Source organism: Panthera onca, chromosome F2 (assembly GCF_046562875.1).
Source record: "Panthera onca isolate mPanOnc1 chromosome F2, mPanOnc1 haplotype 2, whole genome shotgun sequence".
NCBI classification, from domain to species: domain Eukaryota; kingdom Metazoa; phylum Chordata; class Mammalia; order Carnivora; family Felidae; genus Panthera; species Panthera onca.
The window spans coordinates 17,762,940-17,784,373 of NC_138356.1; the positions used below are offsets into that span (position 1 = coordinate 17,762,940).

At 39.3% G+C, this 21,434-nt stretch overlaps 2 protein-coding genes and 1 long non-coding RNA gene across 8 annotated transcripts in view; 1 reads left to right on the plus strand and 2 right to left on the minus strand.

Moving 5' to 3' along the window:
- Positions 1-361: 361 nt before the first annotated feature.
- TCF24 (transcription factor 24) lies at positions 362-9,616 on the minus strand. The gene is made up of 3 exons (XM_078441660.2): positions 9,442-9,616; positions 8,375-8,787; positions 362-771 (listed from the first exon to the last, which is right to left on the minus strand). Exons 2-3 carry the CDS (start codon positions 8,762-8,764, stop codon positions 658-660), a joined length of 504 nt encoding a protein of 167 aa, XP_078297786.2. The 5' UTR covers positions 8,765-8,787; positions 9,442-9,616; the 3' UTR covers positions 362-657.
- LOC144615086 (uncharacterized) overlaps positions 8,752-21,434 on the plus strand; it is a 59,246-nt gene continuing 46,563 nt past the window's right edge. Inside the window, exons 1-3 of one of the 3 annotated variants that reach the window (XR_013553478.1) lie at positions 8,752-9,084; positions 17,395-17,535; positions 20,134-20,177. This is a non-coding gene — a long non-coding RNA (uncharacterized LOC144615086). Of the gene's footprint in view, positions 9,085-9,837; positions 10,028-17,394; positions 17,536-20,133; positions 20,178-21,434 lie in introns of those variants that run through there. The other 2 variants (XR_013553479.1, XR_013553480.1) reach the window with 2 other exon arrangements.
- PPP1R42 (protein phosphatase 1 regulatory subunit 42) overlaps positions 10,848-21,434 on the minus strand; it is a 52,763-nt gene continuing 42,176 nt past the window's right edge. For 2 of the 4 annotated variants that reach the window (XM_060610693.3, XM_060610691.3), the window contains 2 exons: positions 17,779-17,938; positions 10,848-11,140 (listed from right to left, as the gene is read on the minus strand). In XM_060610693.3, coding sequence (XP_060466676.3) covers positions 11,095-11,140; positions 17,779-17,938 — 206 coding nt within the window. In that variant the 3' untranslated portion in view covers positions 10,848-11,094. Of the gene's footprint in view, positions 11,141-17,778; positions 17,939-21,434 lie in introns of those variants that run through there. The other 2 variants (XM_060610694.3, XR_009603486.3) reach the window with 2 other exon arrangements.

Below are 21,434 nucleotides of genomic sequence, written 5' to 3' on the forward strand. Positions count from 1 at the left end.
GGCTGCAGGGATTCCCAAAGCCTTCCACAATTTGGAAACATAGTAAGATATTTAACAGTCATTTAGGAAGGTGGCCAAGCCCTGTCCAATACAGCAAACTATTCTAATGCTCCAAGTTTTCTAAGAGGGAAAAATGACTAGTTATAGAAGTTACTGCAACTTCATATTATCTCAACAATCTTTTCACACGTATTTAGCTAAAACTGAATAAATGATCTCGTGCTTTCCAACTGAAATGGCTTCTTAGACCAACTTTAAGCACAAACTGGTTTTCACAAAGATGGAATACTGGTGTCAAGACTATTAAGATATCAGCTTCTCAGTGTGTACTAGATATACTACAGAAAACATGTACAGTCTCTGGATACATACACAATTCTTCGATTTTGGTGTTTTTCTTTTTTCCAATAGTTTTTCTTACAGTATTCAGTAGTGACTATCTCTCACAATGAATAGATAAGCTGGGTGTTTTGTCCAAGACCAATTATTTAAATCCACATTTATATAGATTAGACAGATAAATCTGAACTTCCAACCATGGATTCACATGTGAACTTTCAGGAATGATGTTTGTTATGTCTGATGTAATAAATATAGAATTATTTCCTACTATTTAAAAATGACGCCACTTTCTACCAGCACCCATCAGAGGAGAGCCTAAGGCTGTGAGTCTGTTGTAGTACTGCCATGATTTGCTCTTTCTCCAGACACAGAATGCTTCAGAAACTGACCAGTAGCACCAATGTATAATCTTGATCGCATGGGCCATTTCTGAAAAAGAATATTTAAACAAGAATCCAAAAGTTAGTATCTATGACAGATATGCCTGTAATAGTAATACTAAAAATTCCAATGTCTCAAGACAAATACAATATCATGATGTTTGTAACAACTGTAATTGTGAAATCTAAGGAACAACATGAAAAAAATGTTTATTAATACTAACAATAAAAGTAAAAATAGGGGCACCTGGGTGGCTTAGTTGGTTAAGTGTCTGACTTTGGCTTGGGTCATGATCTCACTGGTTGTGAGTTCAAACCCTGTATTGGGCTCTGTGCTGACAGCATGGAACCTGTTTGGGATTCTCTATCTCCTTCTCTCTCTGCCTCTCCCCTGCTCACACACACTCTCTCTCTCAAAAATAAATGAACCTTAGGGGCACCTGGGTGGCTCAGTTGGTTAAACACCCGACTTTGGCTCAGGTCATGATCTGACAGTTCGTGAGTTCCAGCCCCCTGTTAGGCTCTGTGCTGACAGCTCAGATCCTGGAGCCTACTTTAAAATTTTTTTTTTTTTTTTTTTTTTTTTTTTTTTTAGCGTTTAATTATTTTTGAGACAGAGAGAGACAAAGCATGAATGGGGGAGGGTCAGAGAGAGGGAGACACAGAATCCGAAACAGGCTCCAGGCTCTGAGCTGTCAGCACAGAGCCCGACGCGGGGCTTGAACTCACGGACCGCGAGATCATGACCTGGGCCGACGTCGGCCGCCCAACCGACTGAGCCACCCAGGCGCCCCGACCTGGAGCCTACTTTAGATTGTGTCTCCCTCTCTCTCTCAAAAATAAGTAAATATTAAAAAAGAATAAAAATAAACATTAAAGAAAGTAAAAATATACCAAGACTTTGATTATAATTGTATAAATATAATACATGTGCATGTGGACAAGAACTGCAAGAAATTAGGGAGAATGATAATAGTTAAGTGTAGGAAAATCTATCTATCAATAATGTTTTAATTTAAAACTAAACCTAGGGGTACCTGGGTGGTTTAGTCGGTTAAGTGTCTGCTTCTTGATTTCGGCTCAGGTCACAACCTCAGGTCACAACCTGATGTAGGTTTCCAGTCCTACATCAGACTCTACACTGTCAGCCTCTGTCTGTCTGCCCCTCCCCCACTCACACTCTGTCTCAAAATAAACTTAGAAAAATTAAAAAAACAAAACAAAAACTAAACCTAAAGCAAGATAAAGCCTAAAACAAGATTCCTGGTTTTAAAGATCTTTTAAAAAGTAATACATGGTATGTATTATATGTCTCCACTTGTCACAGAACTATAATGAAAAGTGACTAATTCAACTATCTAAACATTTTATCTAGCTAAAAGAGCATCTCAAAGTCATAAATATTAGAATATTTGGTGTTATATAAATATAACATCCAAAATAAATGTCTGGATGTAGCGGCATCATATAGCACTAATCTCTCAGTAGTTATCACATTTGTATTTTGATTGCAACTTTTCTAAATTCACTTTAAACATGTACTTCTCAAAAATAATATAACTTGGGGCGTCTGGGTGGCTCAGTCGGTTAAACATCTGATTTCAGCTCAGGTCATGATCTCATGGTTTGTGGGTTCAAGCCTGCGTCAGGCTCTGTGTGGACAGCTCAGAGCCTGGAGCCTGCTTCAGATTCTGTGTCTCCCTCTCTCTCTCTGCCTCACCCCAGCTTGTGCTTCTCTTTCTCTCTCTCTCAAAACTAAATAAACATTTAAAAAATTAACATAACTTATTGCCAAATAGACATGATGATGAAAAAATGTATTACATAAGTAGTACTTTCAGAATTTGGGGGGGGCGGTCTGGTAGTCAGTTTTGTAATAGGTCCTTGGAATACTAATCAGAGAAATAGTATTTTTAATTTTTTTAGTGTTTATTTATTTTTGAGGGAGAGAGTGAGACAGGCACAAGTTGGGGAGGGGCAGAGAGAGAGAGAGAGAGAGAGAGAGAGAGAGAGAGACAGGATCTGAAGCAGTATCCAGGCTCTGAGCTATCAGCACAGAGCCCTACACAGGGCTCAATGTCACTAAATGTGAGAACATGACCTGAGCCAGAGTCTGCCACTTAACCAACTGAGCCACCCAGGTGCCCCAAGAAATACTACTTTTATACAAAGAGAAAAGTCTAATAAAGTGTAACTCCCAAAGGTCAGCAATGGGATCCCACACTTTCTAGGGAGTAAATGCTGACATGAGCAGCAGGTTATTTTTATCACTGAACATTTACAGGCAGACTGCTGGTTACAAGCACCATGAAATGTTCTTAAATGCCTGACAGATGATCTGCAGTGTTCAAATAGAAATACAATTATTAACAAGGCAAAGACCATAAGAGCTTCTGATTCTAAACCCAAGCTTCGTATTAAAATTACATGGGGAGCTTTAAAAAAGACTGATGACCAAGTCACACACCAGACCAATGAAATCAGAATGGACCTCTTTTTGCAGAAGTTGAGTGTAAGGTACTTCTGAGTACAGTTACTTTCACCTAAACTGGCATTCCAGATGTAAAATGTAGCTATAAGGGATAGTAAGTGCGCATGTGATATAATCCAGGAGTTTCTGTTCTTAACAACCAACAAAAGTCCTATTTTTATGCCTCCATATATGATAAGTGAATTTGCTCTCATGCAGTTCAGGTCCATTTTAGAGTCCTAAATTCAGATTATTCTGGCTGGAAATCTATACTTTAAATACGGATAAAACGTAAAATTTGTGTTACTTAGAATTAAAAATGGCCTACTCCTATAGAATCTTCCTATAAATAACCTTACATCTTAAATTTGATACAGTAATAAGACTGACAGTGTGCTACTTATTTTTGCAACTCCATTTCAGGGTTTTTTTTTTTTTTTTAATATTTATTTATTTTGAGAGAGCCTGAAAGAGCGCATGTGGATGTGTGCAAGTGGGGGGAGGGGCAGAGAGACAGAGTCCCAAGCACACAAACTGTGAAATCATGACCTGAGCAGAAATCAAGAGCTCAACCAACTGAGCCACCCAGGTGCCCCTTCAGGTTTGTTGTTTTAAATCACAGATGTGCATTCTTATATGTTCTGGGTGTATCACTGGTCCTGTCCTTGGGATTCTTGCCATGGATTCATAACATGAAGTGTTTTAGAAACTAGTCTGGGGTTTTTCTGATAGGTCAGGACCTGACATTGTTAGGTCAGATTCAAGTCCTGCCTTATACTGAAGAACACTGTGCCATAGTGCTATGGACTATTTGTGTCCCTGCCCCCTAACCCCCAAAATTCTTATGTTGATTCTCTAACCTCCAACATGATGGTATTTTGTGGAGGTAATTAGGGCCAAATGAGGTTAAAAGGGTGGGTCCTTCATGATAGATTAGTGACCTTTTGAGGAAGAGAAAGTTTCTCTCTTCTGAAAAAGAGCGAAGTTGCCAAACTTCAAGATAGGAAGAGAACTCTCTTTTTTTTTTTTTAACGTTTTTTTATTTTATTTTTGAGACAGAGAGAGACAGAGCATGAGCGGGGGAGGGTCAGAGACAGGGAGACACAGAATCTGAAACAGGCTCCAGGCTCCGAGCTGTCAGCACAGAGCCCGACGCGGGGCTCGAACTCACAGACCATGAGATCATGACCTGAGCCGAAGTTGGCCGCTTAACAGACTGAGCCACCCAGGCGCCCCAAGAGAACTCTCACCAGGAACTCAATTGGCCAGCACCTTTATCCTAGGCTTCCCAGACTCCAGAATTGTGAGAAAATAAATTTCTATTTTTTAAGCCTCTCAGCCTATGGTATTTTGTTATTGCTGCCCGAGCAGACTAACCCATGTAGTGAATAGTGTAGGGCTGAAATCATCAATTTCAAGTGTAAAATTTTTGGCATATTATAAACCTGTGCCTCTCAGTCTTTTAAATTCCTGCCTCATATTCATGAGCATAAAGACCTCATGCTTAAAGTTCACATGTAATTTGAGTATTCCGTATGAATTAAATATATTTAAAAGCAAATAAAATAAACATACTACTGAATGCTCCCTGATATTTCTGATATGTGCTACCTGGGTCCTACTGTATTCAGAATCACTCTAAATCATGCAACCAAATGTGGAGACAAATGAAGGTGAGACATAGGTAATTAATGAAGAAAGGTAACATATATGTCAATTTTGGGGATGCCTGGCTGGCTCAGTGGGAGGAGTGTGTGACTCTTTTTAAAAATATATGTTTTTGGGGCGCCTGGGTGGCGCAGTCGGTTAAGCGTCCGACTTCAGCCAGGTCACGATCTCACGGTCCGTGAGTTCGAGCCCCGCGTCAGGCTCTGGGCTGATGGCTCGGAGCCTGGAGCCTGTTTCCGATTCTGTGTCTCCCTCTCTCTCTGCCCCTCCCCCGTTCATGCTCTGTCTCTCTCTGTCCCAAAAATAAAATAAAAAAAAACGTTGAAAAAAAAAATTAAAAAAAAAAAATATATATGTTTTTAATGTTTATTTATTTTGAGAGAGAAAGAGAGCACAAGCAGGGGAGGTGCAGAGAGAGAGGGAGAGAGAGAGTATCAAGCAGGTTCCGCACTGTCAGTGCAGAGCCCAATGTGGGGCTCAAACTCACTAACTGTGAGATCATGACCTGAGCCAAAATCAAGAGTCGGACACAACCGACTGAGCCACCCAGGCGCCCCCAGGAGTATGTGACTCTTAACCTCAGGGTCAGGAGTTCAAGCCTCACATTGGGTTTAGAGATTACTAAAAATAAACTTAAAAAAATGCATATGTGGATTTTTGCCTCATTTTTCATGAACTTAATAAAACTTTCTATTTTAAGAACTTTTGATTTTGAAAAAGGCTTCTAATGATTTTATTCAACTGAATTTACTGTACACATATAGTTTTAAGAGTCAGAAATAAAATGTAAATAAAATATCAATCTGCATGTCAGCATCATGCCAAAAAAGCCAGTTGATGGATTTACATTTCACTTTTCAATGGTCTGTTTTAACATTGTGTAGATTAACACAATTCTGACCTCTACTTTACCTAATAAAATTTATTTGAAACCATGTTGTTTCATTAGGCTTAGAACAATCTAAGTAAACTCATACAATTAACCGAATTAAACCTGAAAACCTTAAAAATGCACTCTTGGATTTTGGAGTTAAATGACCCAATGACAAAACTTTGTATTTATTTTTTAAATTATTTTATATGTATAATATCAACAATGAGTCTCCAGGGGTAATGCAATGAATAAAGACATTTGTACTTTTCTCCCGATATCAGAATCTGAAATATATCCCTCTTCCTTTGGAGGATCATTTCATTTTGGTACACTCATGCTGATCAAATTGCTCACATCCCAAAAGGATGAAAACTGCTCTTTTAGGCTATGCCCCAGGACCCCATTCACTTAAACTTTCCAGTTTCATTTGAGATACTCTTAAGGTAAATCTCCCACAATGCTAACCCCAATACTGATAATAAGGACTGATGACTCAAAATCATGGCCTTTAAATATTTGTTAACAGATCTTTAATCATCAAAGACATAGTAATACTATGGTGTAAGGCAGAATCTTGGATCATTTTTTTAACTAAGGGTTACAATACCCTTAGTTAACCAAAAAGTACAAATAATCAGAATATTTTTATTCCTTTTGCATAAGATTAATCAAAGATAGACTTAATACTTAAGCATATACATAAAATAATGTGTTACAGGTGGTTTCAATTATGTGTATGAAACCTCTTTACTCCAAACCTCTGCAGCACATGGTTATAACTCTCTTATAGCACACAGAACATTATCCCTTACAGACTGTTGCTTTATTTTTGTCTTTGTCTTTATTATATGTTCATTTAGGGCAGAGATTGAGTCTTATTCTTAATTGTATTCATTCTCCTAACAATGCTTTGCACACAGTAGACACTCAGTAGATAATTTTAATACAGACTAGTCGCTTGTTCAACCATCATCAATTTCATTTTAAAGAGGTAATCCTTGGCCTTGTTTTATTATCCCTAGAATTGTCTTTTAAAATCAAAATAATTGGTCCAAGGACAAATGAGATTTAATTTTTTAAAAAGAATTGTAAAGCTACAAAAACATTTGGTACCTGAAAAAACAACTACAAAAAAACTCTTGTTAAGCTTATTGTTACATGAAAATTATTAATAGTATTCATTCAAAAAGATACTACAAGAAACGAAGGTGAAAACAATTTGAATCGTATCTCCCACAGAGACATTTAACAGATGTTTTCTGTATTAAAGTCTATTTAATGTTGAACTTTTTTAGAGTATATGGAAAATGTCAAGCCAAACGAAATCTAATATTAATGATACATTTGAATATCAATCCAAAGCAGACTGTAGTGAAAAACCCCTAATTATTAGTGAATGACTTTTCAGCAGAGATTATATTATATATCACAAAACAAGGTCTATCATAATCATAAATAAGTGATATTCCAAATTTCTATATTTGAAATAATTTGAACCTAACATCATGTTGATTATATTTGTGAACCTGAACTTCACATAGTTTTAAGTAGAGTTAATATTAGTGTACTTTACCACATTTCAATGATGATTATTCAATACTTTATTGAACACTGACATGCTTAGGCCAAGTCCTAATCTTGTATTTGTGTGTGTGTGGCAAAATGTAGAACCAAAAATTCAAAAATTTAGGTTTAGAGAAAACAGGGAAGATGATGTATCTTGAACAAAGCCAGATGAATGCTGGATTTCAAGACAATCAAATCTAGGCGAAAAGGATGATGCAAAGTCTAAATACTGCAATACAGGTAATAAACCATAACTGTATACACTATATTAAATAAAAAACCCTATTTTATCTATATGTAATGTAAAAAATTATACAAAGCATTCTGTGGGCTAATTTTGCACATTACAGAATTTGAATATAGTACTCAGCTTGATTAACATATGCCAATCTATTGTGAAAATTACATAAACAATTATTGTTTTTTTAACATTCTAGGTAACTGTCTAATCCATGATAATTAACCTTTATTAAAAGGGACTGAAAATTTACTCTATAGGATGGCAGACCGGTTTCATTTTGTTCTTACCAGTTTTACAAAAAATTTTAAACAGTGATTTCCTGGATTATTTAAAGGGCGATAATTCCATCACCCCCGTTTGAACGAAGCTTTTCAAACATTTGATAAAAACCACAATGGAAATGTAATTATGTGAATTAAAAACACTTAAAAACTCTCAAAGGCTCATAACTGTAACTCTTGATTCTAAAAACCACCAAAACTTGCCAACCAAACACCCTGCCAGGCACCCCTGAGAAACTTTCCATTTAGGAAAGGCATTGCATAGGCTGCATCCTATAAAGAGGCGCGATACACCCCTCCCAAAGCCACCTCGGGTTTAAATTCACTACCTGCCAACGATTATGACCTGCCAACAGTTATGGAGTAGCCTTTTGCAGTGGGGACGTCGCTACCTAGGCGCTGGTGGGCCAAGATCGATCTCCAGGTCAGTTCTCCGCCTCACCCCGAGCGAAGAGTGAGAGTTCGGTGGCATCAGCCCAGGCGATGGCCGACACTGAGGGTTAAGGTGCCCTGCTCCCCGCCCCGGCTCTGCAGGGCGCCCTGCCTGCCTACCTTGACAGGGTGTAGGTAGCCGTCGCCGCGCAGGGCGCCCAGCCCGGGGTCTGCCGGCGCCTCGGCGTCGTCCTGCAAGCTGCGGGTGAGGTGGGCAATGTAGGTAGTGGCCAGCAGCAGCACGTCCAGCTTGGACAGCTTGGTGTCCGGCGGCACCGACGGCAGCGTGCGCTGCAGCTCTAGGAAGGCGTGCCGCAGAGTCTGCACGCGGCTTCGCTCCCGCGCAGCGTTCGCTGCTGCCGGCCGCCCGCCCCCCAGGCGCGCACCGCCGCCGGGGCCCGCCGGTCCTGCCCCTGCCCGGCCGGGGCTCGAGTCGCGGGTGGCTGCAACCGCCGGCGCGGTCTCGTTCCTAGGGATCAGGGGGCTGCCTGCGGGGCCGTCGCGGTCCATGGCGGCTTCCTGAGCTGCGTGCCCTGCAAAGGACCCAAGGCGTGGTGAGGCCCGGCGCTGGTCGGGCTTAAACCGGGGAAGCGCAGGCCTCTCGCCTCAGCTGCACGCCGGGCCAACGACGTGGCTGGGGCGTTCTCAGAGATGAGGTTGTTTTGACTGGGGCGTGTTTGCCTCCCCGCGTCTGAGGAGAGTTGTGGGGCCTGACAGTTCCTGGGCTTAGAGGGCTAAGGAGGGGCGCGGTGCCGGCTTTACTTTTCACGGACAAATTAAATGGAAGGGCTATTCTACCGAGGAAGGAGGATCTCGGAAGCAGAGCTCCGGTTCGTAACTTGTTTGCACTTCTGGAACCTTGTGCGCCAGCCCCGCAGGAAACAGGGTGCAGGTCATTCTCGCGGAGCGCAGCGGGTAGCCCCGGGCCATCTCACGGCCGTCAGTGCTCACGCGGGTAGCCCCGGGCCATCTCACGGCCGTCAGTGCTCACGCGGGTAGTCCTCGCACCATTCGCTCTCGAGGCCAGGGATCCCGGGGGGGGGGGGGGGGAGGTGACTGCAGGAGCTCATTCTAATTTCTACGGGAGGAGACGGGGACCCTGACCTCACCTTGTACTAAGGCACCCGCTACCCCTCTAAAACCTGGGGACCAAGCGTCGCGACGGGGGGTCGAACCGAAATCCTCACCTTTCCTGGAGCGGCAGTGCAGGGCTCGGCTCTGCTGCGCGAGCGGGCGAGGAGCGTCGAGCTGGGTCTGCGTGGCCAGGGCCGCCACAGGTCACTCCGTCCTCGTCTAGCCGAAGTCTACAGCCGCTTCCAGCCCCTGCTGGGCGCGTCTTTTATACAGGCGCCCCCGTGGCCAGGCGTGTGTGGGCCAGACTTGATGTCAGGCGGAAGTGCAGTACCAGGCGAGGTTCGCGCCCACCTGAGGGGCTCTGCCCGGAGCTGAGAGTCATTAATCAAACCGTCCGGCGGGGCGGGGCTATAGAGGGCGGGGCTTCCGCCTGGCCCCGCCCTCGCCCCCCGTCGCGGTTCACTTTGAGGCGAGCCTGCACGCCCTGCCTGTCGAGCGTCCGCGGTGTTGAAGGCCTCCTGAGTTACTGCGCCTCGCCGCGGTTCTTCAGCCCCGGACCCAATCTGAGCGAGGGCGCCTCTTAGGCAGACGCAGAGCTGAGGCGGGAACCCTGGCGTTTTGTGGAGAGTGACTTTTAATTTTCTGAGGAAATGTGAAGTGTGCCGTTGCCATGCGCTAACCTATTATTCTACCACCAAGGTAAATGTTTCGTGTGCCCTAATTACTTAAAGCACCTCCACCTCTGTAGTTCGTGACTAGTTTATTGAGCCGCTCAGAGATAATGCTCCCACTGTGGTACTTGAAGTTCCTCAGACCAGCGTAAATGGCCCTGGGATCGCGGTCGCTTCTCCCCGGGGGCGCGGACCGTTGTGGGCTGCCTCCGTAGCGAACGCCGGGCCCCGGTTTTTTCCCTTCTTTTTTTGACCTAAAATTGGTCCTGGCTCCGCCCCCCTCTGCGGGGAACTCTCCTGAGAAGTCCTGCACTTGGGAAGACCCGCGGGAAGCGTGGTCCTCGGGCTGTGCGATGAGGCGCTCCAGCCAAGGCTCTTTTAGAATGCTGGCTCTGCGCCTTGGCCTCTTCCGAGCCGGCCTGGGAGGCGCTGGGCCCGGGACGCCCCGCCTCTGTGGCTCCCGCCGGCCCTGGGAACCCATGCATGGCCTTCAGAGGTGAAGTCCTAGTGGACGCACGGTATTTTCTAGAACGTAATTAGTGTATCCTTGAAATAATTCCTACAATTCGAAGAGCAGGACGTTTAGAAATCTTCCATCTTCCTTCGACTCAAGACAATATCAAATTTAAAATATCATTAATCAATTTGCTCTTGTATATGCGACATCATTTCTTTACAATAGATTTTTAAATTGGAACTGTTAAGTAGTACGTAGTAATGGTGACACTAGTATTTTAATGTATCATTCCACACATTAGTGAATCAGTATATCTTCAATTCCCATTCAGTAACTGTAATTACATTTACACTTTAGAAAGGAAAGTGGTTCAAAAAAGGATTAGTTTCTTTTGATGAATGTGGAAGCACATCTTTATTTTCTCAGTAAATTGTATGTGATGAGGCATAAAGCAATTGAAAAGCAATTTTCATTTTCTTTACATAATGAGATACCATAAAGCTACAAATTGCAGAAGATGCTATTGTCTAGTACTGTAAAGGTAAAAAACAAATGTTAAAGAACACTTAAGGACGAATTTACTTTTTTTTTTACAAACATTTTCTTTTGGGTTATGGAGAAGGTGAAATTCATATATATCATTTTTTTGTCAGCAAGCTTTCACATTCCTTCAAAGAGGGATTCCTGTATTAATAGAGAAAAAAAGAGCAATATTATTTCAAAAATGAAATTCATCCAAAACGCGCACAAACATACAGACTCTATAATACAACAATAGTAGAAGCTAATCACTAGAAAAGCTAGTCACCAAACTGTGTGAATCTTCTCAGGCTTTAAAAAGCAGAAGGAAAGATTTCCCCACTTCCCCAGAGTAGGGAAGAATGTGGAAAAAGTATGTGTTAGGAAAAGTGTGGAAATAAGAATTTTGGAAGGAAGGTGGGCTGAGGCTAGAGTGAAGCAAATTAGGTGCCTAGGGCTCCTTAACTTTTGCACCCTTGACATCTCACATGCCTCATTCTAGCCTAGCCTGCTAAAGCCTTGTCTAAGTGCCAGAGGTGGGGTGGAGGTGGGGGCACCAGCGAAGCTCTTCACTGATGACAGTGGCTGGAAAATGGATAGCTTTGTTGCCCCATAGTCGGGTTCAAAAGAAAGGACTGAGGAAACAATACTGACCACTGTGGGCCACCTGGTCATATCTGCTGCTACTCTAAGCAGCCTCTCTGAATCCTCTGATGATTCTAGAGTAGTCCTAATTCCTGTGAGAAACCATGTTCCCCGTTAAATTAAAAATAGAAGATGAAAATCTTCAAATGTTCGACATTACATAAATTAGTAACAGGTACCTTACTTAAGTTTTTATATTTGCTAAGTGCTTTACAAAAAAGCACTTTATTTTTTCAATCAGTCTACAAAAACCCTTTGAGGATTTTACATTTTGTGGTTGAGAAAATAAAGCGCAGAGAGATTAAATAACTTGTGAAGGTCACACAGCTAATAAGTGGCAGAGAGAGGATTCAAGGTAGACAGATTGACCCTAATGCTTTTGCTTTTTACCAGACTATCCTATTTAATATTTGTAGAGTTCTTCATTATTTGCCAGACATTTTTTGTATCTATTATTTCAATAAAGTTAATGTTTTAACTTGACTCCCTATTAACAACTCAAACACTATTTTCATGGTATAGTATATTATTCTTTGGGAGTTCTTGTTTAGTCTTCCAGAAAGTAGAAGGCTTTAGAGTGCTGTGGATTTTTTTCAGAGTGTGGTGTAGATCTTAAAATTAGATGTCTTTCTAAATATGCCAATTTGTCATTAACTCACCATCTTTATAATGTAAAATAATGTATCAGTGAAGAAAATATATTGCTGCATTTTATATGTATAGATGTATAATATAGTAAAACAATAGGTTTTATATAATCAGTGCTTTTTTTCACCTGTCAACTATTTCCCTTAATTGTTTAGTTAAGGTATAATTTGCATAATTAAATTCACCCTTGTGACTATATAGTCCAGTAAGTTTTGCTAAAAACTACCACAGCAAAGAGATGCAGCATTTCACCTTCCCACCCTTACATTGCCTTGTGCTGACCCTTTGCATTCGACTCCTAAGCCTTGGCAATGCTGATCTATTTTCTGTCTCTGTAGTTTCACCTTTGCCAGAAGGTCATAGAATCATACAGTATGTAGCCTTTTAAGTTGGCTTCTTTGACTTATAATGCTTTTGAGATCTGTCCATGTTGTTTTGGGTATCACTAGTTGATTTTGATTTTGAGTAGTATTTAATTTTGAGTAGTATTCCATTGCATGGATTTACCACTGTTTGCTTATCCATTCCCCAATGGGAGAGCTTTGGGTCGTTTTCACTTTTTGGTGATTATGAATAAACCACTATGAACATTTGGGTACAGAGTTTTATGTGAGCATAGGTGTTCACTTCAGCTTGGAGTGGGACTGTTAGATGTGTTAAGTACATGTTTAATTTTATAAAAGTATGTCTGAATATTTTCCAAAGTGGCTGTGCTATTTTTGCATTCCTACCAGTAGTGCACAAAAGTTCCAGTTGCTCCATATCTTTGCTATCATTTCCACATTCTTTGTATCCATTTTAGTAGATTTTTTTTTAAGAAAAATTGTTGACTCAATATTTTAAAATCAGTTGATTTCTTAATCTAGATATCTTGCTTGCCAGCTAGTCTGATTTCTCAGGTTCAGCATGTCTGCTGGCTATACTGTTTTGGAGTAGAGTGCCTTTGCAGTAGAGTGCCTTTGGAGTAGAGTGCCTTTGCCTTTGCAGGTGCCTTTAGTTGGACATGTACTCTCCAGTTGACCTCAATCACATTCACTTTGTTTTCTTTATTTTACCTACCTATGCCTGAGCGTGTTTTTGAGACCCCCTTGCAGAATAGTTGAAGACCTGGCTTTTACAGTCAGTGACCTCAATTCAAGGTCCAGCTATGCCTTATGGCAGTTGTGTGACTTTGGGCCTCTTTCTGACTGTGCCTCTCTAATGCTCATTTTCCCCATCTGATTCTTATCTCAACAGGTTCTGCTGTTTTAAAAAATTTGTTTGGGTAGTTAAGATTCAGGTATCAAAGTAGACATTTTAAAATTGAAAATATTGGGGCACCTGGGTGGCTCAGTCGTTTGAGTGTCAGACTCTTGGTTTAGGCTCAGGTTATGATCTCACGGTTCAGGGGTTCAAGCCCCATGTTGGACTCTGTGCTGACAGTGCTGAGGCTGCTTGGAATTCTCTCTCTTCCTCTCGCAGCCCCTCCCCACTGGCTTGCTCTCTTTCTCAAAATAAAATAAACTTAAAAATATATAAGACTTCTTTAAAAAATAAAATGGAAAATTACATAATTCTTAAAAATTAGATCTTACATAACTCTTTTCCACAGAGTAAGCCATTGACAGAGTTGAAACTAGAAGTCACAAAACCTAGCTTAGATTGTTCTAAAAAAAAACAAAACAAAAAAACCTTGTTGCTTACCACTATTGCTCTTTTTGAGAGGGATGTCCTAATTTAAGAAGGGTTCTTTAACAACTAACTGCAAGTCTTATACCTACATTATTGATACATAGAAGTTTATTTTGCATATAAAATTAATTAGACTGATGTTAGGTTTATCACAGCACAATTAAAGGCATTTAGAGTTTTGCAGATGGGTTCATGTCAGATCATCCCAGAGTTTGCAACTAAAAATATTACTGAAGTTTTAAAACTCTTGAGGCACATAGAAGATCTGTTGTTACAACTGTTCAAACATAATCTTAGCAGTGGTGAAGGCAAGTTATTTTTACTGTTTTTAAAGTTCACTTTTTAACTCAAAGAAACCTAATACTTCCATATTCTAACTAAAGATAGTAGGTATTTTATAAATAGTTAAGTAACATACATTGAACATTTCCTGTGAATTATGGGTCCCAGAGATTCACATTCCTTGAAGGTATCTGAAACTAAGGTCATTCTAACCCAGCTACACAGTTATTTTTACAGTAACAAAAGAGATGGATTGACTCTATGGACATAGCTTAGGGTTTAAAGATAAATAATCAAGTAACAATTTGCTTCCTTCAGTGTACAGTGCTCTACAGTATTCTCAGTGGATCTTATTTACAATATGTAAATGCATTTAATGTCTATTTTAAAGTTACTAAGTCTCAAGCACCTCCTAGCATGATTGAAAAGAGAGGAAACATCTGTCAAAAGTATTTACTGTGACAAACACAGAAAGAAACAATCTTTTTAATACCATAAATTATTTTTAATTGAATAGTCAAGGCATTTGTTTACAGCCAGCCTTTAAATAAAAAATAGTTTTGAACTAATCTTTAATTAAAGTGTACATTGATAGTATCAAGTTCAGTTTGAGGGTCAAAAACAACGTCAATGAGTCTGACTTTTTCCTCCCTGTAGGGAAAGCAGGCTTGTATAAATATACATGAGCACAGACTGCACACATTTATAAAGAAGGTGGAAAACATTCCCCTGTCATTGGACAGATGTTGCTTCACTGTGTTCACATAGATACGGGCACAGCTCCTAATGTGCAGAACCTTAAAGGAGCATGGGACACATACTTTCATCATTTTGGAAGAAGACTCTAAGCTCCTTTATACTTCTGAGCATTAAATGTAGACTGTAGGTGACTTGTCTGCTGATGCTAGCTCATTCTCCCCTTAAAGTAATTAAGGGAAGGAGTTGCTTTACTCAACTTTCTAGATTTTTAGATATGAAAAATTCTTTGTGTTTGGGTTAGGTGTTTTTTTTTTTTAACACTTTAGTGACCTAGCTTTATTCTCATTATCTCTTAGTTTTATGCTAACTTCATAAAATGTTAGAAGTAGGCACACAATAAAAATCTTTATCAAGAGCTTAATGAAATTCCATATTGATCACCTTTTAATAAAGAGAGGTAGAACTGATAGTCCCATTTAGTAAGACTTAAATATTTTTATGATACCAAAATGATATTTTGGTATGCCCTCAGTAAAAATGTTATCTGAAGAAATAGAAAACTTTTAATTTTTTTTTAATGTTTTTATTTATTTAAAAAAATTTTTTTTAACGTTTATTTATTTTTGAGACAGAGAGAGACAGAGCATGAACAGGTGAGGGGCAGAGAGAGAGGGAGACACAGAATCTGAAACAGGCTCCAGGTTCTGAGCCGTCAGCCCAGAGCCTGACGCGGGGCTCGAACTCACAGACCGTGAGATCATGACCTGAGCCGAAGTCGGACGCTTAACCGACTGAGCCACCCAGGCGCCCCTATTTATTTTTAAGAGAGAGATGGAACGTGAGTGGGGAAGGGGCAGAGAGAGAGGGAGTCACAGAATCCAAAGTAGGGTCCAGGCTCTAAGCTGTCAGCACAGAGCCTGACGTGGGGCTCGAACTCGTGAACCGTGAGATCATGAACTGAGCTGAAATCAGACGCTTAACCGACTGAACCACCCAGGCACCCAGAAATAAAAAAAACTTTAAAACAAAATATTTATGTAATATTTTTTCACATTATAAAACTGAAGACTTGGGATTGAACATAATTGCCAGTGACAGAAGCAGGACATTCTTTATTTTCTTCTCCCAGGAGCCTCTCTATTCTGCCAGCTTCTTTTAGAGCAGCCTGTCTTTGCAGTACATACTAGTTAAAGATGCATTTAGCTCTGTATTTAGTGTTCCTAGTTAGGAAAATGAAGATAGAATGATTTATTTGCTGTTTTGTCAGTGAGGTGATTAGAGCTTTGCTTGGGACTGTAGAATATATGGTATGTGCGGTAGTTCACAGCTGATCTAACATAGTGTGTGTGGCAATGTATAGAATTTACCAACATTGTGTTCTGAGTCTGCGTCCATTTTTATTGTTTTCCTTTCCACCTTGATGATATGTTAGCAAGATCTTTCAAAATTCTTGGCAAAGAAACGAAACTGAAGAACACTGTCATAGAATTGACACTAGTTGTGTAGATCTTTAAGAAACTACCAGGGTGCCATGGACAGAGTGGCTATGGTTTTGGTGGTAACGACAAAGGACATAAGCAGTAAAGCAGACTCTCACACAGCTTCTGTGTTTTTTGTTTGTTTTTGGTGAATGGAGATGAGGCAAGACTAGGACTCTCTCCATTTCCTTTTTCCTCTCCCCAAATAAAGCATTTCCCAGACTCAGAGGACCCTTTCTCCCTTACGCCTCCATCCCAGCAAGCCTAAGCCACTCTTCAGGAAATGGGGGTAGGACAGTGCAGCAGTGTTGTTCATAGATCTTCTCTAGGTGGGCTTCATTAAGTAATGCTAAGTCACCATACCTTGACTAGACTCTGCAAAGAGGGTCTCATGATAAACCTACCTGATCTTCAACAGGCAGTTCTGGAAAAAGGAAATCTATACTAGAGTATGTACCCTGGCTCTGATTACTTTCTCAATGAAATATGCTGTTGCCTCCTTCACTATATTGTAATGACTACTATGATATGATTGGAAGATCAATAGAGCAATCATATGGACTATAAATGAGAAAAAGTTGAATGAATAATTTATAGGATGTATTAGGATCTGGTTTATAATGTTCATAGCATTTATCACACTCTACAGTAATTGTATCATATTTGACTCTCCAACCAGCTTATTGCAAGATTTTTGAGATCAGGACTATCTCATTTGAATTTTTATATTCAGTATTGCCCAGCATATGGCAGGTACCTATTAGTTTTATGAATAAATGAAGTTCTTTTCTGGTATGGTTTATCTTTACATTGAAGCAATATCATTTTTTAAAACTGAAAAAGCAATTTCCTCCTTATCAGGAAACTTAAAGTTGATTCGTATGGAGCTACATTATACATACACTCAAGGTTTAGAATAGTGACTCTTAAACTAATTTTTTAGATCATAAACCCCTTTGAGAATCTAATGAAACTTCTAATGTCTCCTGTCACCAGATGCCCTTGGTACAGTCATCTACTCACTAGTGGACCACCCATCATCAACTGGGCCTCAGGCTCCTTTGATATGATCCCTGCTCATTTAGACATCTTTACCTGCTGTTTCTGGGACTGTCCTGAGTCATTTGCCCTACCTCAGTGAGTATATGTAGTCTGTGACTCCCAGCTCTTCTTGAACTAGTCGTTCTACCACAACTGTGTGATTATTTGAGTAGACCAATGATGAACTGAACTATTTTTGGGGGTGGGTGTGCTTGGTCAAGAAGAATTGAGAACAGAGAACAAGAAGACAGCTGGAGGGACTTTCTTCCTCTATGTTGTTGATAGGGTATCCCATCTTCCCCCAAGAAAGAAATCACATAAATATTTGAAAGAACCTACCCCATATCTTCAGCAATTTTAGGTTTATCTTCTTGGGAGCTTTCTGAGGATGCATTTCCATTTGCAAGGTTTCTTGGTATATCAGAGAAAAAGACTAATTTTGGCTTACCCACCTGTGGGTGATAAACAGGAACTATGTGATGGATTCTTTCAAAGTTACCTGTAGTGTACAAAGAATTAAAAGGATTCTGCTTTGAAACTAATAACTAAATTGTAAACAAGGCTTATAACAGCATTAGACTATCCAAAATTATAATTTATGAAATGGAATTAAAGTTAAATAGATCCACAGTAAGACCAATTAAAAACTTATATCCCAGATAAAGTATCACAGACTTTCATACATAAAAACCTACCCAGGAAAATTTATAGTCAGCCCTCATTGACAAAATGTGTACACCAATGTTAACATAAATATTAACTTCCCTTGCATTCTGCTCTTCTGAGTTTAGTTTTTCAGAGTGTTAGGCATTTAGAGAGTATATTAGTTATGTATAGTTTATATATAGTTTTTGTAGTACGTTCATGCCTTTATTTTGGTACTTACCATTCCACATCATTTTCCTGTTTACAGATCCTCCTCCCTTTCCAGCGGTTATTTCCCTTTGAATGGGGACTGTTTTATTCACCTTTAATTACAGTGCCTAGCATAGTCCTGTGCTCAGATATTTATTAAATGAATAAATGAATGTTTTCAGAGAAGCACTACAAAAGATATATACTGAAAGATATGCATATGTTTTGGATTTTATTAAAGTGTTTGATTTTGTTTCCAAATTTGGGTTATATAGTTAAGTGGCTATATTTAGGACAAGATTTTTTTTATCATAAGATACTTGAAGTCTGAAGTCATAATCCCTATTAATCTTATCATAATCCTTGAGGTAAAGCTCCAAATTTATAAGGCTATCAAAAATACGTAAAAGGTCAGGAAGTACAAAAATTACTATCTTCCTAAGAATTCCTGTTCACTGACAATGTATTTGTACAGCATTGTCTTTAAAGTGTTCATTTCAGCTCTTCTAAAGACCTGAAGGAATATTGTGGATTTTAAAAATACGTAATATATATTCCAAACTTTAATTCATGCTTTCCATTTTTCTTTTTTGAGCCATACTAACAGAGCCTTTGTATAAAGACCATAGTGTTAAGTTGTTGGCCACATACCTAAGGATAGAGTTATTGTGTGCTACAAACATGTTTTCACAGACGTCACTGATTTTAAACCTGAAAGGCTCAGAACTGTAGCATTTGTTTAGATAGGGATGGCAAATGTGTAGGAGGTGAGAGAGAAAGATATCTACAAGTAGCCAAGGGAGAATAACTAAGTGTTCCTGAGGAAAACTCAGATAATTTTCTGTCACAGCTAGTCAGCTTTTAATTTTTTTTCAATTTTATTTTAACTGACCTTAGAGTTTGTTTTTCAATATAGTAAATCATATAATCTACTTAAATTTTTTTATATTATCCCATTTTTCTCTGTAGTTCCTTTTTATTTATAAAAATTATTTGTTTACATTGTCACATAATTACATATCTGGAGATTTTCTTAAATCCCCACCAATTTGAAGTGAATTTCTTTTTTTTTTTTTTTTTTAATTTTTTTGATGTTTACTCATTCTTGAGAGAGAGACAGACAGACAGACAAAGCATTAGCGGGGGAAGGGCAGAACAAGAGAGAGACACAGAATCTGAAGCAGGCTCCAGGCTCTGAGCTGTCATCACAGAACCCAACGCGGGGTTCGAACTCACAAGCCATGAGACCATGACCTGAACTGAAGTTGGATGCCCAATCAACTGAGCCACTCAGGTGCCCCTGAAGTGAATTTCTATGTAGAGCAGACATCATTGTCCTTGTATCCAAGCACAGTTGAGCCAGTCATTGCTAGAGCAGTCACTAGAAGCCAAGCTGTTTGATGAAGTTAGGTAACTTTGATTAATCTCTGTACCCCTTGCTATCTTTGTGACCTTAGACAAGTTATTTCATCTTTCTAAAACTCAGCTTTCTTGTCTACAAAATGGATGTAATAATTATTTTCTCCATAGGTTATAGTGATTAAATGCAGTGATGTTTATAAATATCTGAAATGTTTAGTACAGTAAGAATTACTTCTCGTTTCTTCCCTTACCCCGTTTTCTTTATTTCCTAGACTGATGTGCTTTCTGTTTTAAATTGTTAATGATTATTAAAATAGCAACTACAATAAGGTGTGAAATGATACTTTTGTACTATGTAACAGCCTATTTGGCTTTTTAAAAAATTTATAGTTAGAGGAGTTAAAATTTTTTTAATTTAAATTTTATTAAGTTTTTAATTTTAATTCCAGATAGCATACAGTGTTATATTAATTTCAGGTGTACAATTCAACAATTCTCTACATTACTCAGTGCTCACCATGGTAAGTGAACTCTGATCCCCTTCACCTATTTCACCCATCTCCCCACCCATCTCCTCTCTGGTAACCATCAGTTTATTCTCTGTAGTTAAGAGTCTGGTTTTTGGTTTCTCTCTCTCTCTTTTTTTTTCCGTTTGCTCCTTTGTTTCTTAAATTCCATGAGTGAAATCATATGGTATTTGTCTTTCTCTGACTGACTTATTTTGCTTAGTATTATACTCTCTAGCTCCATTCATGTTGTTGCAAATGGCAAGATTTCATTCTTTCTTATGGCTGAATAATATTCCATTGTATATATACACCACATCTTTATTCATCTATCAATGGACACTTTGGCTGCTTCCATAATTTGGCTATTGTAAATAATGCTACAATAAACATAAGGATGCTTTTACCCCTTTGAATGAGTGTTTCTCTATTTTGTATATGTTTACTGGATTGTAGGGTGGTTCTTTTTTTAACTTTTTGAGAAACATCCATACAGTATTCCATGTTAGCTGCACCAGTTTGTTTTCCCACCAACGTGCACAAGAGTTCCTTTTTGTTGACATCTTTGCCAACACTTGTTGTTTCTTGTGTTTTTTATTTTAGCCATTCTGACAGGTGTGAGGTGATACCTCATTGTTGTTTCGATTTGCATTTCCCTGGTGATGAGTAATGTTGAGCATCTTTTCATGTGTCTATTGGTCATCTGTATGTCTTCTTTGGAGAAATGTCTGTTCATATCTTCTACCCGTTTTTTAATTGGATCATTTGTTTTTTTGGTGTTGACTTGTGTAAGTTCTTTATATATTTTGGATGCCAAACATTTATTGGATATATCATTTGCAAATATCTTCTCCCATTCAGTTGGTTGTCTTTTACTTTTGTTGTTTCCTTTGCTGTGCAGAGCTTTTTTTTTTTTTTTTAATGTTTGTGGTAAAAACAGTTAACATGAGATCTACCTCGTTAATGAATTCTTAAGTATACAATACATTGTTTTTGATCATAGGTGCGATAGATAATGTAAATCTCCAGAGCTTATTCATCTTGCTTAAGGCCCCTTGATTAGTAGCTCCCCATTTCCTCCTTACCCCAGCCTCTAGCAACCACCTTTCTACTCTTTGATTCTATGAATTTGACTGTTTTAGATACCTCATATAGGTGGGATCATGCAGTATTTTGTCTTTCTGTGACTGACTTATTTTATTTAACATAATGTCCTCAAGGTTCATTCATGTTGACACATGTTGTAGAATTTCCTTCTTTTTAAATGCTGAA